At 37.9% G+C, this 20,490-nt stretch overlaps 1 protein-coding gene across 4 annotated transcripts in view; it reads right to left on the minus strand.

The window, feature by feature from the left end:
- LOC150096152 (uncharacterized) overlaps positions 1–20,490 on the minus strand; it is a 520,274-nt gene that overhangs the window by 315,186 nt on the left and 184,598 nt on the right. For all 4 annotated transcript variants that reach the window (XR_016549966.1, XM_090409454.1, XM_090409453.1 and 1 more), the window contains exon 7: positions 5,496–5,591. Coding sequence is in view for 3 of the 4 variants with exons in the window: in XM_090409454.1 (XP_090265580.1) it covers positions 5,496–5,591 (96 nt within the window). In the remaining variant the exon portion in view is untranslated. The remainder of the gene's footprint in view (positions 1–5,495; positions 5,592–20,490) is intronic.

The following is a 20,490-nucleotide window of genomic DNA, read 5'->3' on the forward strand; positions in this document are numbered from 1 at the left end:
AGCAAACAAAGTTTGCACCTGAAAATATCTTCAGGACTGAATATAGTGTTGTACTATCTTACCTTGGTAAGTAGTACAACACCAGGCAACTCATAGCAAAGGTGGAGCAAGCTACCAACACTCCTATCCCAGTATCTCCCATAATGCAAAACACATCTCCTTGTGGATATGTATACTGTTATACATTCAGGGATTGGCCACTACCCAGACTACATTCGACCTTTATTGAGGTCTCTTCAGTGGGAGCCAGGCCCAGAGTTGAAGATATTAGGCAGAAGCAGTAGCAAGGTCATCTTTACCTATAGGAGTTGCCAAATAGGAGTTGGTAGCTTGCTCCACCTTTGCTACGAGTTGCACTACTTACCAAGGTAAGATAGTACAACACTATATTCAGTCCTGAAGATATTTTCAGGTGCAAACTCTGTTTGCTCTCACTGGGATAAAGGATTAAACTAAATTTATTATATTCTAACCTAGTGAAAAATAAACTTTCAACATCTTTCTCTAAATCCAGAGTAATTTAATAAAAAAAGGTGGCAACTCCTATAGGTAAAGATGACCTTGCTACTGCTTCTGCCTGGTATCTCCAACTCGGGGCCTGGCTCCCACTGAAGAGACCTCAATAAAGGTCGAAAGTAGTCTGGGTAGTGGCCAATCCCTGAATGTATAACAGTATACATATCCACAAGGAGATGTGTTTTGCATTATGGGAGATACTGGGATAGGAGTGTTGGTAGCTTGCTCCACCTTTGCTACGAGTTGCCTGGTGTTGTACTACTTACCAAGGTAAGATAGTACAACACTATATTTAGTCCTGAAGATATTTTCAGTCGCAAACTTTGTTTGCTCTCACTGGGATAAAGGATTAAACTAAATTTATTATATATTTCCAGGTCGGAGCAAAAAATCTCACTCTAAGAAAATAATGTTCCATCTAAAAACACACACACACACACACATTATATGTGTGTATGTGCATGCATGTGTGCTGAGAACTTTTCAGACTGAGGTGGTCTGAAAAGTTCTCGGCCTAACAATGAGAAAACAGATTTATAATTTCAAAATTATTTTTATTTTTCAACATAATCTCCCTTAAGACTAATACATTTATTCCAGCGATGCTCCAGCACCATAATCCCATCCCTGTAGTGGTTCTCAGTAAGATCTGCAAAATACCTTTCTACAGCTGCAATCACCTCTTGATTCGAAGAAAAACGCTGACCAGTGAGGAAGAGTTTTAGTTTTGGGAAGAGATAGAAGTCAGAGGGAGCCAAATCTGGGGAATAGGGTGGATGTTTCAACAATTCATAGTGCAGATCCATTAATTTTCCCATTGCCAAAACACCTTTGTGGGTAGGTGCATTGTCCTGATGAAAGATGATTTTTTTCTTCTGCAAACCGGGTCTTTTCTCACGAATTTTTTTGTCTAGTCTGGTTAAAAGGTCGGAATAATATTCCCCGGTTATTGTTTACCCTTTTCAAGATAATTAATAAAAAAAATGCCTTTAGCATCCCAAAACACCGATGCCATGACTTTTCCTGATGATGGAACCGACTTTGTCTTCTTTGGCACTGAACAACCGGCTTCTGTCCACTGTTTTGACAAGTCTCATCCATAGTAATAAATGAATGCACAAAATAAGTTTTATTCCTGTTAAAATACTGCAAGCATTGTTCAGAGATTTTCATGTGAGCATTTTTGATCTGCTGTGAGCAAGGTGGCACCAGTGGCAGCTGGTGAAAATAATAAGTGGGGGTGCTGCATATACAACAAAAAAAACTTTTTTTCTTAATCAGTAACGAATTTATTAATAAATAAATTTACATATTAAAAAATTGCTTTATTAAAAATATTTCATCCTCACCATGAACAAACACCAATAATAAAAGTTTCGTATCAATAGCAATGACAAGCACAAATGAATATCAGCGTTAAATTACAGTGCATTTGTTGTGTAACGATAATTGAAAAAATATAATCCTTTTCGTAATTTCAACAGTGACACTCGTCATAATTCAGCCTTGTATCTATAATAAATAAATAATTATATGTTATTTTAATAAAATAAAATAAGATTTACATAAAATAGTTCACCACATGTACCAATAATAAACATTTCATATCTCACAGAAATAACACGTGCAAGCTTATGATACACTACCCAAGCGGCAGTGTATCTAATGATGTAATGTGCAATGACAAGCACAAACGAATATCGGCGTTAGATCGCAGTGCATTTGTTTCGTGTAACGATATTTGAAAATATATAATTCTTTTCATATTTTCAACAGTGACACTCGTCATAATTCAGCCTTGTATCTATAATAAATAAATAATTATATGTTATTTTAATAAAATAAAATAAGATTTAAAAAAAATAATTCACCACGAACACGCACCAATAATATATGTTTATATCTCACAGAAATAATGCGTGCAAGCTTATTATGATACACTGCCCAAGAGGCAGTGTATCTAATGACGTAACGTACAATGACAAGTGCAAACGAATATCGGCATTAGATCGCAGTGGATTTGTTTCGTAATCTAAAGTGTTAATCGAATAATTTCAATTATTAACTATTCAATCAATGTCGAAACAGAAGCTGTAACCTTTAACATGTTGTATCGCATTTATATAATGTTGTAAGCATTGTTATTATTTATAAACACAGACAAAATTTAATTTTTTCATTTTTTCCTTTGGGATGCTGCAGTGTCGCAGTGCTTATGTATGGGTCGCCACTTTGTGGCACCCATCTTGCGCAAAGCTTTTCAATTTGCAATTTTTCATGCAAAATATATCCTACGCATTCTTCTTGAAATGCCTATAGTGTCAGCAATTTCACACACATTGACTTGCTGGTCATCCAATACCATATTGTGTGCTTGATCAATGATTTCTGGTGTTGTTGCACTTTTTGGATGTCCTTCACGTGGATCATCTTCAAGGCTGGTACAGCCACGTTTAAACTCAGCAGCCCATTTCTTAATTGTAGAAAATGAAGGAGAAGAGTGCCCATAAACTTTAATGAACTTTGAATGAATTTCTTTTGGCGTTAAACCTTTTACAAAGAATTTCATAACCGCATGATACTCAATTTTATCCATTTCAAGGGATACAGATAACACTTTTACTTCAGACAGCTGTATAAAACAAACTATTTGATAGAATGACTTGCAATTTCACATGGATGCTTATGACAGATGTACAAACTCAGTAAAAAAAAAATCTTGCCAATAGTGTTGACATCTATGGTTGAAGCTGAGAACTTTTCAGACCACCATCGTGTATATATATATATATACACAGTATGTGTGTACATGTCTGTGTGCATGTACACATGTGTTTTTCAGATGGAGCATCATTTTCTGAGAGGAGCGAAATTTTTTTGCTTCAAACCAGAATGATTTACCGGAGCGAAAAAAAAATTTCACTCCTCTGGATAATATCTTCAAAGAAAGATATCCTAGAACCTAAACATAAACTGTTTCAGTAAGATAGAAATATATGAAAAAAAAAAAAAATCGTTGCACTCCAGAATAATTGTCTGAGGATCAAAAAGGATTCATTCTTTGGATATTTATTTCAACACCTAGAGCAAGTAATAACCACGATGATATCACTTAGCAAATTGTACATATGAGGAGAGATTGAGGAAATGTAGTCTCCAAAGTTTGAGTAATAGATGTAAGAAAGGAGATATGACAGAAACATATAAGTTGATAAGGGAATATTACAGTATAGATACAAATGAGATTTTACAGCCCTTGGCAAGTGGGAGAACTTGAAGTCATTCCCTAGAAACCGAGTAAGTGTGGTTAGGAAACAAGTGAATCCAAGTTTTTCTCAAGGCATGTGATGAGTGTATGAAATGGCCACCCATGGATGCTGTGAGTGCATCTTTAAGAAATGTGTTCAGAGATAGAGAGAGAGAGAGATGATAGATATTTAAGCACTATGTGACCTATAAGAGGCCCTCTCTTGATGAGTCACGACTTTCTGGAGGTATTGCCTGGGTTGGTTACTGCATATCAGAGGTAATTATAGTTGGGAGGAGGAGAGATAATGTCAAACAAAATTAGTTCAGTACAAGTGCAATAGTAATCAGTTTTTGGCTTCTTTTTATTTTATTTATTTAAATTTTATCTTTAGATCCAGATAGATGCTAAGAATATGGTAGATGGAGTGAGAAGATTTATAGTTAATGATAATTTAGATTGGAAAATTAGGACAGGATCAAAGTGATATAACACTTCAAGTAATTCATGAGTGATCTGGAATTTTAAGATAAAAATGGGATTGCAGGTTTACTATGTAAAAGTATATTTTATTAAACTTAAGATGAGAGCTGAATATCATATTAATGGGAAGCAGTTTCAGGAAACAATAGAAGCTAAGAACACTAACATAAAGAAGATAGAAATATGAGTGAAGTATGATCATTAAAGAGGACTCCAAAACTTTTGGTAGACGAGATCTGCCTATATGAAGTAAAGAAACATTATTTTTTTTAATAAAAAATTTCATTGTTCCTAAACTAAAGAAAATTTCAAAAAATTCTGGTAAATTCTTTGTGTATAGAACAAGTAGTAATTCTAAATTGGACTACTGTGCCAGATTTTAATTCCTATACTATTTTAAAAGTGAGAGAGAGGACATGAATCATCATGAAGTACCTCCACATGATCATTCTTGCATTGCATGAATGTGAATTATAGAATTTTTTTCAAAGAAAACTAGAAGCAACAAGAGTAGGACACATATAGAGACTATTTTAAACAATGATATATGATAGTAAGATGAAGAATGAAAGAACATTCGTGGAGAGCATGTGGAGATGCAGAAAATGAAAGGATTAGGAAGTTTTTATTGAACTGAACTGAACAATGGAGTAAAAATGGAATGCATTACTAGAGTGTGTGGTGAGAGTTAAAGGGAGTTGAATTCCTTTCAAGTAGGGGTTTTAGATATATTGGGATTAGAAAATTTCAAAAAATTAGACAATTACATGGCAGGAATTAAGGACAATTTAGCTTCTCCTTAATATGTTAGGCCCATTCGTCCCTCCCAAAATAAACTGAACGAATATATAAAATATAAACTTAATGTTATAGATATATTGATCCTCCTCCCTACGATAGAATAGGGAGCAGGATCGATATCTGGATAGTCTGGTATGCCTGTCAATTGCATGCATGTTTACTACTCAGTTTGAGTATTTTATGAGATGAAAAACTACCTTTGTATGAGGATGCTAACTCACTTTCAGTTTAAAAGCTCTTAGAAAGGCTCCTATCCAATCTGGAATATTAGAATTAGAAAGACTCATCCAACCTGGAATTTGAACCTAGGTCCTACTAACCAAAGGGCATCACTGCTACTGACTGAGCTACAGAGACTACATGGAAGAAATTCTGTATGTGTTCCTCCTCCTTATAAATAATATTAAAATCTTCAAATAGCAAACCAAACCAAAATTAATATACTTACATGCAATATCATCAAGAGCTGTCAGAATAGTACCGTCTATTTCTCGTTCTTTCAATTTATTTCTTAATTCTTTTACTTTATCTTGCCATGATCTTCCTATAGGAATAAAGAAAGATTCCTTTTGAGAAAAAAATTCATTGGTCCTAAACTAAAGAAAATTACATAAATCAGAAATGTGCAAAACAACCATATAAATATTTCTGTTAGATTTGAAGCATTTGAATTTGGTGTAATAATTACTGGTATTTTTGAACATCCATGTTCCATTCCTGTGAGAATGAAAATTAGGATTTTTCCTATGAATGAAAATATTTATGAACTACTTTCTATCATGCAACATAGTTTGATATTTTTAATTATGATTAAAATAATTATAAGTTGTGAATTGAAAGGAGATAAGTATAACATGAGTAGAGATATGAAAGCATTGTTGGAGGGGGAAAAAAAAGCAAGTCTGTTGCCAAGGTTAGATATGGTGAACTGAGAAGGAAGGCTGTTACTGTAAACGATTCAATGAGCAATCTGTGCAGGAGAAATGATGTACAGTGTGTTATATAGGGGAGATTTTGATGGCAAGAAGGATTTGTACTTATAGAATAGATTTTATTCAAATTAATTTGGTATCAGGGTTTGGGATAAACTGTTCAGTGAAAGGATAAATAGTCTTATCTCATTATAGACCAATTTGTATCTCAGGAGTAGTCAATAAAGTATTGGAGAAGTAGATACTGAGCAATGCAATTCATCTTCTACTTAGAAGTTTTTTCGTTTTGTTTTTTTTCCCATTTGGTTAGACTATAATAAATCTTCTTCTACCTATACATCTACTTATATACCTATAAATCATCTTCTACCTAAATATAATCACAAAGATCCATACCTGTGGTGGGATATGAACCTGTAGCCTGTTAGTTGGAGAGTTATCTGCTAATCAGGCCAGATGATAGACCATTCCCTTCCTCACTAATTCATTTCAACCATTCTTGCAATGTTTTGACTCTGTCTTTTCTATAGATAGTTCCATGATGGCTACTACTACTTCACTGAACTGACAATCATTGTTCCCTTGCTTTCTCTTGGATCTGTTAAAATAAGAGCAACAGCAAGCACAAAATTCCTTTTTAGTCTAAATGCAAATGCACACAGAGCCTGCTTCTCATCATCATCTTTTATTCAGCCTAGTTTGGTTCTTTTGGAACAGCCTTCTCATAAAGTGTTATCTAGACTTAGCGAAGGCATTTGACAGGGTGCCACATGATAAGCTGATATTTAAGTTGCAGAATATGGGTCTGGATGTCAGATTGGTCACCTGGATTCAGGATTGGCTGTCCGATAGGTATCAGAGAGTTGTGTATGGTGGGCCAGTTTCAAGGAAGCAGAGGGTTACCATGGAATGCATTGCCTAATGGAGTGGTGAGAGCGAGAACAGTCAATGAGTTCAAGGAGTGGTATGATAGACTTTGTGTTTCTTAGGGGGGGGAACTCCCCTCGATGAGTCGATAGACTTTGTGTTTCTTAGGAAGGACCTCCCACGATGAGTCTTTTGACTCCATTGAGGCCTGAATAATAATAATAATAATAATAATAATAATAAGCTAACACTTCCAACTCTTCAACAAAAATGTCAATTACTTTCTTCCCAAACCCTCACCTGTTATATCCCCACACACAACACTAATGCGCAGTAGATTCTTCTATCTCTCCTGTATAAGAGCAATATAATATAAAAAAATGTACTTCAGAATTTCCTCTGTATCAATTATATAAAAATCTTTTTAGTAACATCTTTCCTATCTAAATCTCCACTTTTCAACCAATCAACAAATTTTTGTAAATATTTCTTTTTAGTATACTGTCATAGGGAGTAATAATACATACAGGTCACTCAATATCTTGGTCACACCTCTGCATTCTATCCACCATGTCCTCATCTCTCACAGTAGTCCAGATGTGGCCATATCAAACTTTATACAGAGGTAAAATAGCTTCCTTACCTTGTTAGTGTGTTCTTCAATAACTGAGTAATCCTAAAGCTTTTTGAGGTTTTTATTATTATTATTATCTGGCCTAAGTGGTTAGCGTATCTGCTTTCTAGCCAAAAGGCTGCGCGTTCGAATCCTGCCATGGGCATGGATGTTTGTGATTGTGAAAATACTAGTGGTGGTCAGTAGATGATGTTGGTGTAGACGATGATGGTGGCTGCAGTTTGCTGTAGTTGGTGGACTGAGTGGTGGAGATGGAGAGCTGTGAAGTAGGTGCCTTCCCTCAACAAGTCTTTGAACTCCTCGTCGGTGTCACGTAATAATAATAATAATTATTATTATTATTAATAATAATTATTATTATTATTATTGTATGGGCATCTCCATGGAGTACAAAGATTCATCATGGGAGACCTAAACTATCCACATAATTTATTATATCTCTCCTTAAACCCATTAACAGACAAAGTACTCACAATTGATTCTGTCAACCCATTCCACTCATTCACAAATCTCTAAGCCAAAAACCTAGTCCTCACATGTCAACTAACCACAACCTTTATTCAACTTCCAGGAATGATTCCTTGTTCTAGTCCCTAGCCAAGTGCTGAAATATTTCCCCTGCATCTATCCTATAAAATCCTTTAAGCAAATTAAATGTTTCTATCAACCAACTTCAGAAATCCACACCCTTTCAATCTATTCTCATAGGGAACATTCTACAGGCCACTCAACTCTGAATCCTCTCCATCGCTTCCTCATTCCGCAAGAAACCCAAGAGACAAGATTTGAGCACAGTAATCCAGATGTTGGTGTATCAAGGCCTTATAAAGAGGAACGGCAAGTTCCTTATCATCATCATCAAATTCCTGCCATGTACCCTCAAGGGGTGTACAGGATATGATAGTACTACATGAAAATTTACATCATTATTAACTTCCTATCTACAATTTTCCTCCAAATCAGTCTGTTACTTGTCAAGACCCCACCATTATCAGATCTTATATTTCTATTGTCTAAGGCACTTTGTACCGTATCAATCCACCTATATCTTGGTCTTCCTCTGGGTCGTTTTCCTGCCAACCTGGCAGAGAACACTTGTTTTGCTAATCTTTCCTCTCCCATTCTATTTAAGTGACCATACCACCTGAGCTTAGCTCTGCTAACGCATTCCTGGATGCTGACAATGTCAAGTTCTTTCCTAACATCCTCATTTTTAATATGATATTGCCATTGATGCCATCTGTTCACGCCTCTAATCTTTCTCAGGACTCTCATATCTGAGGTCTCTAGTCTTTGGTCAAGTGTTTTACTTCTGACCCAGCTCTCAGATCCATAAGTTAAAACTGGTTTGAACACTGTCTTGTATACAGCTAACTTAGTGTTCCAACTAATTTCTCTCTTATTCCATATGAATTTATTCAATTGACTTCCTACCATACCAGCTTGGTTGATTCTGTTGTCTATTTCCATATTTAATTCACAATTTTCACTAAAAATCGTGCCTAAGTAGCTGAAATGTTTTACTTGTTCCACAGGTTCTCCGTTCACAATGCAGTTGACATTTTCAACGATTCTGCCTATTTTCATTGTTTTGTCTTTTTACTGCTGACCTTCATACCATATCTATTACAACAGTTATTCAATTTAGTCAAGGAATCTTGCAGACTCATAGTGGATTTATTGATAAGTATAACATCGTTCCCATAAAGCAAAGAGCTGACATTAACATTTCCAATTCTGATATTATGTTTAATACCACTTTCCTTCATAATGCGATCCATATAGATAATGAATAACAGAGGGGATAATGTATATCCTTGTCTCACACCAGATTTGACATAAAACCATCTTCCTGTATACTTCCTTCAATTCTAACTGCTGACTTACAACTCAAATAGACTAAGTATTGTTTGATATAATGCCCCATTGACACCATATAACTGCAGTGTATTGAATAGCTTCTCTCTTGGCACCTTGTCATATGCCTTTTCCAAATCGACAAAACTTAAATACAGATCTTTGTTATATTCCCATGCTTTCTCGACTATTTGTCGTAAAGTGAAGATCTGATCCTGACAGCCTCTATTTGGCCTGAATCCAGCTTGTTCTTCACCAAGCTTTTCTTCCACAATTCTTCTCAACCGTTTCTCAAGTATACTTGCATAGATCTTGCCTCAGTAGGGAAATACCTCTGTAATTCTCACATTCAGTTTTATTTCCCTTTTTATATATGGGTAATATGAGAGCTCTACTCCAATCATCGGGAATTCGTCCCTCAGTCCAGGCTTTCTGAACTATGAAGTGCAGCCACTGTAAGACTTTTATACCACCATACTTCAGCATTTCTGGTCGAATATCATCTACTCCTGCTGCCTTTCCACATTTCAAGCCTTTGATGGCTTTTTCTACTTCAAGTATGGATATGTATTCCTGACTGCATGCCTGGTCAGTGTTTTTTATCACTGTGCTGTCGTCACTGCTTGTTTCATTTAGCACTTTTTCAAAGTAATTACTCCATACTTCAAGGATATCTTTTTCTCCTGTTTTCATGTCACCTTTATCATCTCTAACACCTTTTACAGCACTCTTTCCTCCATTCCTAAGCTTCTTCAACAACCTCCAGAATATTTTGCCACCTTCTTGATATTTATTTTCTATATTCTTGCCAAAGTCCTCCCATGACTTTTGTTCAGCTAGTTTTACACACTGTTTAGCTTTCTTACATTTGTCTCTGTATTCTGTAAGAGTAAAAGCTGACTTATTTGCCAGAAACTTTTGATATGCTTTCTTCTTTTCCTTCACTGCCTCTTTAACTTCCTGTGTCCACCAGGGAGTTCTGATTTTTTTATCCTTGCACACAACCTCACCACATGCTTCTCTGGCAGAATCAATCAATGTTTTCTTCAGAGTTTGCCACTGAATTTCCAAGGTTTGATTCCTGTTCTCAAACTCTTTCATTTTCTTTTCAATAATCTTTCTGTATTTTAGTCTACAGTTCACATCTGAGAGCTGCTCAACTTTTATTCGCTTTAAAACTTTCTTACATGTTATTCTTTTCAATATGAAATTCAATTTTATCCTGCTCAAGACTAAATAGTGATCACTTCCAATTTCAAATCCTCTGTACACTCTGGTGTCCTGCACCAGGGAGAAAACATCACTATCAACAATAACATCAATGAGACTTTTCTTATTCCTAGCCTCTTCTCTCCATGTGAATTTGTGCACATTTTTATGTTGGAACATGGTGTTAGTAATAACCAGTCCATGACCTGAGCAGAAATCCAACAGATATTTGCCATTATTATTAGCTTTCCTCTTTTCTCCAAATTTTCCCAAAATATTTTTATGTCTCACAATCATTTCCTACTCTGCTATTTAGATCCTCAACAAGGACCGACTTTTCCTTTTTCATTGTGTCAGTTGCTTTTTCTAAAGCGTCAAAAAATTCCTCCACTTCTACCTTAGTAGAACCTTCTGTGGGACCATAGGCACAAATAAGTCTCATTGTCCAGTTCCCCATTCTCATATTTGCCCACATTACTCTACTTGAGACTGACTGCCATTCAAGAAGATTAGCCTCATATTTTGTGTTGAATACTATGGCTACTCCTTCTATTCCTTGATTGTCATTGCCTGAATATAACATTTTGTATTTATTGCTCAGAAAGATCTCACCAGTTTTGGTCTTTTTTGTTTCAGTCACCCCTATTATGTCAATCTGGTACTTATCTAATTCCTCAGCTAGCTCCATTTCTTTGCCATTCAGGCGTCTTACGTTGATAGTACCGATCTTTAACTCTGGTGACGTTGAGTTGGGGTTTGTTTTCAGATTTGTTCCAGTAGCTGACTTTTCGCTGTTCGCCATGGTTCCCTGGCGAAAACAACGGGGGCCTTGTTTAACTGGGCGATGCTCCAGCCGGCATGAAATTTTGTCATGTTGTACCATCATTTTGTAATTTGGTTTAACCAATAAGAATACAATTTGGTCGGCTAAATCCCAAATTGCCAGCCCATCCTCGTTCGTTCAGTATCCAAGTAGATACCCAACAGGGTGCACCACGAGAAGGTGAGGATTGGACATTAGGTCAGAAGCCCTGGTTGGTTCTCCGCATTCCTTTAAAGGCTATGTGGAGGTCTCCCTCAGTTATACAGCTTTGACCCTTAAGCACCTTATCTCTACTTGTTAATGTGTTCTTCAATAACCAAGTAATATAATAAATTTAGTTTAGTCCTCTATCCAAGTGTAAGCAAAGAAAGTTTGCACCTGAAGTATCTTCAGGACTGAGGCAACTCATGGTAAAGGTAGACCAAGCTCTCATCACTCGTTGTCTTAGTATCTCCTATAATGCAAAGCACATCTCCTTGCAGACATGTATAATGCTATGCATTAAGGGAAGGCCCACTACCCAGACTGGTTTCGAACTTTATTGAGGTCTCGTGAGTGGGAGCCAGACCCAGGGGTGGTGATACTAAGGCAGAAGACCCATAAACAAAAGAAAGGATGGAACAAACTATCCACGTTTCATGAAAGTGACCTGCGACTCACCAATAAACAAAACCAAATTTATAACAGCGACAAACAACAAGCTAAACGACACTTGCCCGCAGTCGCTCATACGTGCTCGATCTGATTTAACCTTTGCACAGAGAGAACAAAGATGCCAACTCTGAAAACAACTAGAAGAAAAACGCCAAAATGGATACAACAGGTGGGTAATAGACTACAAACAATCCAAACTAGTACAAAAACCAAGTGATGCCAGTAGCCACCAAGAACACCAGCATGCGGGCACTGCACAGGAAACGTGCAGGACCCTTGGGGTCAAATCCATGCCTTACAGAACCTTGCATATCCACTTCACCAACACCATGGTCTCAACTCTAACCTCAACAGCATCCACTACCACCTGCAGTCCACCAAACCCCACCTACTCTTTTTAACCGAAACTCAAATCTCACCTCCCCCCAGCACTATTCATCTCAACCTTCCTAACTATACACTATTAAACTCCTTTCGACCCAAGGGTGGCATCTGTGCATATACCCGCTCTGACAAACCCTGCCAGAGAACAACAAGCTTGGAATCGCCCAACTTTGACCTTCTTTGGCTGAAGATATCCCTCTCCCACTCAGTCAAATTCATCTGCTGTATCTATTGCTCTCCTAACACCACCAATCACTCAGAGCTCTTTCATTTCCTCTCCTTAAAAGTTGATTTTTCTCCAGTCCCACTCCCCAAACAGCAAAATCATCCTCCTGGGTGATTTAAACGTCCATAACACCAATTGGCTTTCCTTTTCCAGTCATACAGATCCTGCAGGCAGAGATGCTGAAACATTTGCAGTCACTAATGACCTCACGCAAACTGTTCAAAAACCGACCAGATAACCCAAACCACTCTCCAAATACCCTAGATCTCTTCCTTACTAATGACCCCTCCAAATATGCAGTGAATGTAGTAAGTCCCCTGGGTAATTCTGATCACAACTTAGTGCTTATCTCTTCCCCCATGCAACAACGCCTACACAGTTACTCCCACACAAGAGTAGTTTGGCATTATAATAGTGCCAAATGGGACAGTCTCCGATTCTTCATTCCCATGATTAGACTATTGTTTCCAGTCTTCCAGTCCAGACATATGCACTGAACGCATCACCAAAGTGATCCTCGCTGGCATGAAAGCATATATTTCCCACACTACTCAGACCTGTCATCCCCTAACTAAACCCTGGTTCTCCAAAAAATGTGCCAAGGCAGTACAAATGAAAAATCAGGCATATACCACAACTGGCTCAAATCAAGAACCCCATCCTCATTCAATGTATTACATTGAAGCCCAAAACAAATGTAAGAAAACTATCAATACTTCCATAACAGATTTTGAATGGGCAAAAAGCAGGAAGCTTGCAGCCTGTCCAAACGGAAACCATGCCTTTTGTTCCCTTGCCAAGGCAATTGGCCGTAACTTTTGCTCTACGCTATTCCCACCCCTATCATACCCAGATGGCTCATTTGCAACATTACCCATAGAAAAAGCTAACCTCCTGGCATCACACTTTGCCTCCAATGCACACATAACTGACAGTGGCAAATGCCCTCCAGTCATTCCAACTGTCCTATATCCTTTTGCCAAAAAGACATCACAAACCTGCTGTCTAAATTAGATACAAAAAAGTCTCCTGGTCCAGACAGAATACCTCCAATTATTCTGAAGGTCTGTGCATCTGAACTAACTCCTATCCTATGTCACCTGTACACACTCTCTTACTCCACTGGTATATATCCCAAAACCTGGAAACTGGCCTATATTCAACCCATTCCTAAAAAGGGTGACAAATCACTGCCATCTAACTACCGCCCTGTCTCACTCACTTCAGTCCTATCTAAAGTAATGGAGAAAATCATCAACTCTCAAATCCTAATCTACCTTGAAGGTACCCAGCTATTAAGCGACCACCAGTACGGATTCCGCCAAAGCAGTTCAACAGGAGATCTATCTACTCTCATACATCACCCATCACTGGACAAGTGTTATGGAGAAATTCGGCAAATCCCAAGTAGTTGCACTTGATATCTCCAAAGCCTTTGACCGAGTCTGGCACAAAGGCTTACTAAGCAATCATTTGGACTGCCTCAGGACTTCTCCAGATGGACTGCCAGCTTCCTGTCTGGATGCACACTATGTGTGATGGTAGACAGCTCCTTATCCTCTCACCATCCAACTAATGCTGGGGTCCCTCAAGGCTCAGTTCGCTCACCGACCCTCTTCCTTCTATATATCAATGACCTACTTCAGTTGACCTCTACCCAATACACAGTTTTGCAGATGACAGCACACTACATTCCTCCCTTTCGTTTGACAAACCCTACCCTATACAACTCACTTCATCCCACAGAACATCAACCACCACTGCCCTTAATTCCGACCTCCAAGCCATCCTCCGATGGGTCTCAGACAACCTTGTCAACTTCAATGCTAGTAAAACCCAGTTCTGTCTTATTTCTCACAAAAAAGAACCATTTTCTCCCAGCATTGTTTTTGATAACACTCAAATTCATAGACAAGACGAAATTTCTCTTCTCAGAAACCATTGCATCTTCTGCTTCCAAAAAACTAGGTTTTCTCTTTCGCTCAAGAAGCTACTTCACCTTTAAACAGCTGTTAACACTATACAAGTTACAAATCCGCCCCGCTCTCGAATACTGCTCTCACATTTGGAGTGGGGCTCCAAAAAGCTACCTCAAAATGCTTGACTGAATACAAAGGAGAGCAATTAGACTAATAAATGACCCATCCCTCACAAACTCGCTCTCCCCACTTTCACATAGACGCTTGGTCTCTGCAATCTGTATATTCTATAAATACTTTTACGGGAAAGGTTCATCTGAAACAGCATCAATAATTCCCCCCCCCCCCCTCTGTACCAAGCCCACTGGAACACGTACAGCTGCCGCCCAACATTCTTTTATAGTACACCTCGAAACCCACAGAACAAGTTTCTCCTCCTCATTCATCCCTGCTACTGCAGTACTGTGGAACAGTCTTCCCCCTGATGAATTTCACAAGGAATACAATACACAGGCGTTCAAATCAAATGTAAACAAGTTTCTCCTTTCACAACCCATCACCCATATACGGTACTATAGGTTGATCAGCCAACCTCCTGTATATGGGCCCAACATAAAAAAAAAAAAAAAATGGAGAAGTCATATTTACCTATATGAGTTGCCAAAAGGTGTCTCACCTTATTATTAAATTACTCTGGATTTAGAGAAAGATGTTGAAAGTTTTTTCCACTTGGTTAGACTATAATAAATTTAGTTTAATCCTTTATCCAAGTGTAAGCAAACAAAGTTTGCACCTGAAGTATCTTCAGGATTGAGGCAACTGGTGGTAAAGGTGGACCAAGATCTCATCACTCCTTGTTTTAATATCTCCTATAATGCAAAGCACATCTCTTTTCAAACATGTATAATGCTATGCATTAAGGGAAGGGCCACTACCCAGACCGGTTTCGACCTTCATTGAGGTCTCGTCAGTGGGAGCCAGACCAACCTCTGGGTCTGGCTCCCACTAAGGCAGAAGCAATGGAGAAGTCATATTTACCTATACGAGTTGTCAAAAGGTGTTTCGCCTTATCATTAATTACTCTGGATTTAGAGAAAAATGTTGGAAACCAAGTGGGAAAAAAACTTCCAACATCTTTCTCGAAATCCAGAGTAATTTAATAATAAGGTGAGACACCTTTTGGCAACTCGTATAGGTAAATATGACTTCTCCATTGCTTCTGCCTTAGTATCACCACCTCTGGGTATGGCTCCCACTGATGAGACCTCAGTCCTGAAGATACTTCAGCGCAAAACTTTGTTTGCTTACACTTGGATAAAGGATTAAACTAAATTTATTATAGTGTAACCAAGTGGGAAAAAACTTCCAGCCAAGTAATCTTATGGGCTACCTTGGCAATATGTCCTCTAAACTTTAACTCTCTGTCTACTGACATCCCTAAATCTCTAGCTTCATCTATTTCCTGGAGTACAGTTCCATTAATGTGGTACATAGTTTGCAATTTATTTATCCCAAAATTCATGACTTTATGTTTCTTACATTAAACTCGGCCCTTCAGAACACACACAATTTACAGACAAAAAATACTAGCTGTGGTGGTGGGGGACAGTAGATGGTACTGATGTAGATGATTGGTGGTAGAGGTTCGGTGTAGTGGTGGAGACGGAGAGTTGTACAATAGGTGTCCTCCTGCGATGAATCTTCGGACTCCTTGGAGGTGTCACGAATAATAATAATAATAAACTGACACCCATTATCTTTAGTCCATACTGACATCCTATTTAAATCATCCTGGAAGCTCCCACATCGCCATGATTCACTATTACTCTACCTAATTTTACATTATCAGCAAACAACTGAATATTTCCTTTGAGGTCATTTCCTATATCATTTATGTACAAATTAAACAGTAGTGGTCCTAGAAACAAATCTTGCATCACACAGCTATTCACCTGCTTTTGCCTGGATTCTGCTGCTCCATATACTACTTTTTGATATCTGTCCAGCAGCCACCCTCTTATCTGCATAACCAGTGTCATATCCATCTCCATTTGTTCTAATTTGCATATCTGGAAGTAGATCTCCATATTGCCTTTCAGGAATGCAGAGAATCAACTGTGACTTCTGAAATAATTCTGACAAGATTTTCACTTTAAGACAAATAGATGAGAAATCATGGGAATATGACAAGGATCTGTACTTTAGTTTTGTAGATCTGGAAAAGGCATATGACAAAGTGCCCGGAGAAAAACTTTTCAAAACATTACAATTATATGAGGTGAATGGAACATTATACAGAGCAATACATAGTCTATATTTAAGTTGTCAGTCAGCAGTTAAAATTAAAGGAAATACAGGAAGAGGTTTGATGTAAAATCAGGGGTAAGACAAGGATGCTTATTATCTCCACTCCTATTCATCATCTATATCACATTATGAAAGAAAGTGGCATTAAGCCTGATATTAAAATTGGAGATGTCGAACTTAGCTCTTTGCATTATGCAGATGATGTTGTAGTTCTAAACACATCTAATGCAAGTCTCCGGGATTCACTAACTAAATTGAATAACAGCTGTAACAAATTTGGCATGAAAAGCAATAAAAAGACCAAAACAATGAAAATAGGCAGGGCATAGAAAACTTTGCCTGGATTCTGCTGCTCCATATACCACTTTTTGATATCTGTTCAGCAGCCACCCTCTTATCTGCATAACCAGTGTCATATCCAGCTACATTCTGAATGGCAATTCAATAGAACAAGTAAAATATTTCAGCTATTTAGGCACAGTTTTTAGTGAAGATGGCAGGTTAAATCTAGACATCAACAACAGAATAAGTAAAGCTAGTATGGTTGGGTAGCCAGCTGAATAAATTTATATGGAATAAGAGAGAAATTAGCCAAAATACCAAACCAACAGTATACAAGACAGCGATCAAGCCAGTTTTAAGTTATGGATGTGAGAGTTGGGTTAGAAATAAAGCACTTGATCAAAGACTAGAGACCATAATATGAGGGTTCTGAGAAAAATTAGGGGAATGAACTGATGGCATCAATGGCAGAATCATATTAAAAATGAAGATATTAGAAAGGAACTTCACATTATTAGCATTCAAGAATGTGTCAGCAGAGCTAATCTAAGGTGGTATAGCCACTTAAATAGAATTAGTGAAGAAAGGTTAGCAAAACAGATGTTTGATGCCAAGAAAGAGACCCACAGGAAGAGCAAGGTTTAGGTGGATTGATTCGGTCAGAATTGCCTTAGAAGCATGAAATGTTAGATAGGACAATATTGAAGTGCTCACAAGTAATAGATTGATTTGGAGGAAAATTGTTGATAGGAGATTAATAATAACGTAAAATTAATCCTGTAGTGCTGTCATAGTAACCTGAACACCTTTTGGGAAAACATATCAGGAAATTGATGATGAATTTCATATGATATTCTGTCAAATGCCTTTGCAAAATCCAGCAGGATCATCATGTAGCTATTTCCTTTATCCAACTCAGGTGTTATTTTTATTATTATTATTTTTTATTATTATTACGGGTATCTCCATGGAGTCAGTAGACTCATCGCGGGAGACCCAAACTAGCAAAACAATATCTGTCATATCTCTTCTTGAATTCATTTACAGATGAAGAGCTCACAACAAAGTCAGGCAATGAATTCCACTCATTCACCACCCTCCAGGCAAAAAACCTTGTTCTGACACCTTTGTTAACCACACTCTTCTTTAATTTCCAGAGATGACCTCTTGTTCTTCCATCACTATCACACAGCTGAAACATTTCCCCTGCATCAATCCTATAAAAACCTTTTAGTAATTTGAATGTTTCTATCATATCCCCTCTTCTTCGCCTATCAACCAATCTCTGCAATCCACAAGCTCTCAATCTATCAACGTAGGGAACATTTTTTATATCACTCACCAACTTGGTCACTCTTCTCTGAACCCTCTCCACAGCCTCCTCATCTCCAAGGAATCCAGGTGACCAGACCTGAGCACAGTAATCCAAATGTGGAAGTATCAATGCTTTATAAAGGGGAATAATAACCTCTTTATCTCTGGATGTCAGTGTGTTCCTCAACAACCAAGTAATCCTATGTGCAATCTTGGACACCTTAGCAATGTGTCCTCTGAACTTCATCTCCTTATCTACCAATACCCCTAAGTCCCTAGCCTCATCAATCTCTTGGAGTACCTTTCCATCTATGTAGTACACAGCTGGTAATCTTTTAATCCCAAAATGCAAGACTTTACACTTTTCCACATTGAACTGACATCCATTTTCTTTTGCCCATTTTACCAGCTTATTTAAATCCTCCTGCAAACTTTCAACATCAGCTTGATTTTTTATTGCACTACACAACTTTGCATCATCAGCAAACAACTGAATATCTCCCTTTAAGCCGTTTCCTATATCATTTATATACAAATTAAACAACATTGGCCCAAGCACAGAGCCCTGAGGCACACCACTGGTCACCTGCCTCATTCTGGACTCGGCTCCTCCATACACCACCTTATGGTATCTCTCCCTGAGCCATTCTCCTATCCATATCACCAATTTAATATCCATTCCCATCTGCTCCAATTTGCGTAACAGTGTTCTATGGGGTATCCTGTCAAAAGCCTTAGCAAAATCCAGAAGTACCACTGTGTAGCCAGTTCCTTTGTCCAACTCTGATGTTATTCTATTATGGATAGTTAATAGATTGCTAAGGCAGGATCTACCTTTAACAAAACCATGTTGGCCTCTATAGAGTATCATATCCTGATCCACCCATTCTTGAATTTTGTCTTTAACCAACTTTTCCAATACTTTTACCACTACTCCTGAGATGGTGATTGGTCTGTAATTCAATACTGCAGTTTTAGAGCCACCCTTATGCAAAGGAACCACTTTGCCTAACTTCCACTCCCTAGGGACCATACCAGAGTTCAAACTTAAATTAAATATCCAGGTAAGAGGGGTTGACAATTCATTTGCACATTCACGCAACACCCGAGCTGATATTCCATCTAAGCCTACCGCAGTGTTTGCATTTAAGTTTCGCAATATATTTAATACCTCTGATTCTTTAGCTTCAATTCTCACATTAGGTATTGCTATAGGTATAGAGATATCCTCACTTGGGTGATAGACTTTTGAGAAGTGATCACTCAGTAACTCGACTATTACATCTGATTTTGTCACCTCAATACCATCAGCACCCACTAAGGTTATCCTTCCGAAGTCATTCTTCCTCTTACTTGCCACATAGCGGAAGAACTCTTTGGGATTACCCTTGATCTCTTTGGCTAAGGTCTTCTCATAATCTGATTTAGCTTTTCTTACTATGCTGGTAACCTTCCTAGCTTGAGCCTTGTACTGCTCATGGGTGTCCTGATCGCCCTTCTCCTTGTAAATTCTCCATAACATTTTCTTTTTTTGTAGTTCAAGCTTGATACTACTGCTCATCCATCTAATGCCTGCCTTGTTTGACCTCCTGACCATGGGGACACAATCTGATATTGCTTTCCTCAGATACCCGCTGATTTTATCCCAAGCACTGCTAACATCTTTCCCTTGCAATATGTTCTGCCATGGGATGGCTGCAAGCTCACTCCGAAGCTTGTTATAATTGCCTAACCTGTAGTTTCGTACATACCCCTTCTTAATAGAAAAATCCACAGATTTTGCAACCTCCCAAGTCAATACCACATGATCGCTTTCACCAACTGGAGGTAACGAGGTCACCTTACTTATGCATATAACCTCTGAACCAATAACCAGGTCCAACACTCTCACACCACGTGTCCCTTCAGTTACGTGCTGTTTCAAGTAATTATCTCGTAGCAGATGTATGAACTCCATTTCCTTTTTGCTACGTGATATTTCCTCCTTCCAATTGATATCACCATAATTAAAATCCCCCATAATAATCACTAAGCC

The sequence above is a fragment of the Typopeltis vanoorti genome, chromosome 19 (assembly GCF_054136105.1).
Source record: "Typopeltis vanoorti isolate ZY-2024b chromosome 19, IOZ_Tvanoo_1.0, whole genome shotgun sequence".
NCBI lineage: Eukaryota > Metazoa > Arthropoda > Arachnida > Uropygi > Thelyphonidae > Typopeltis > Typopeltis vanoorti.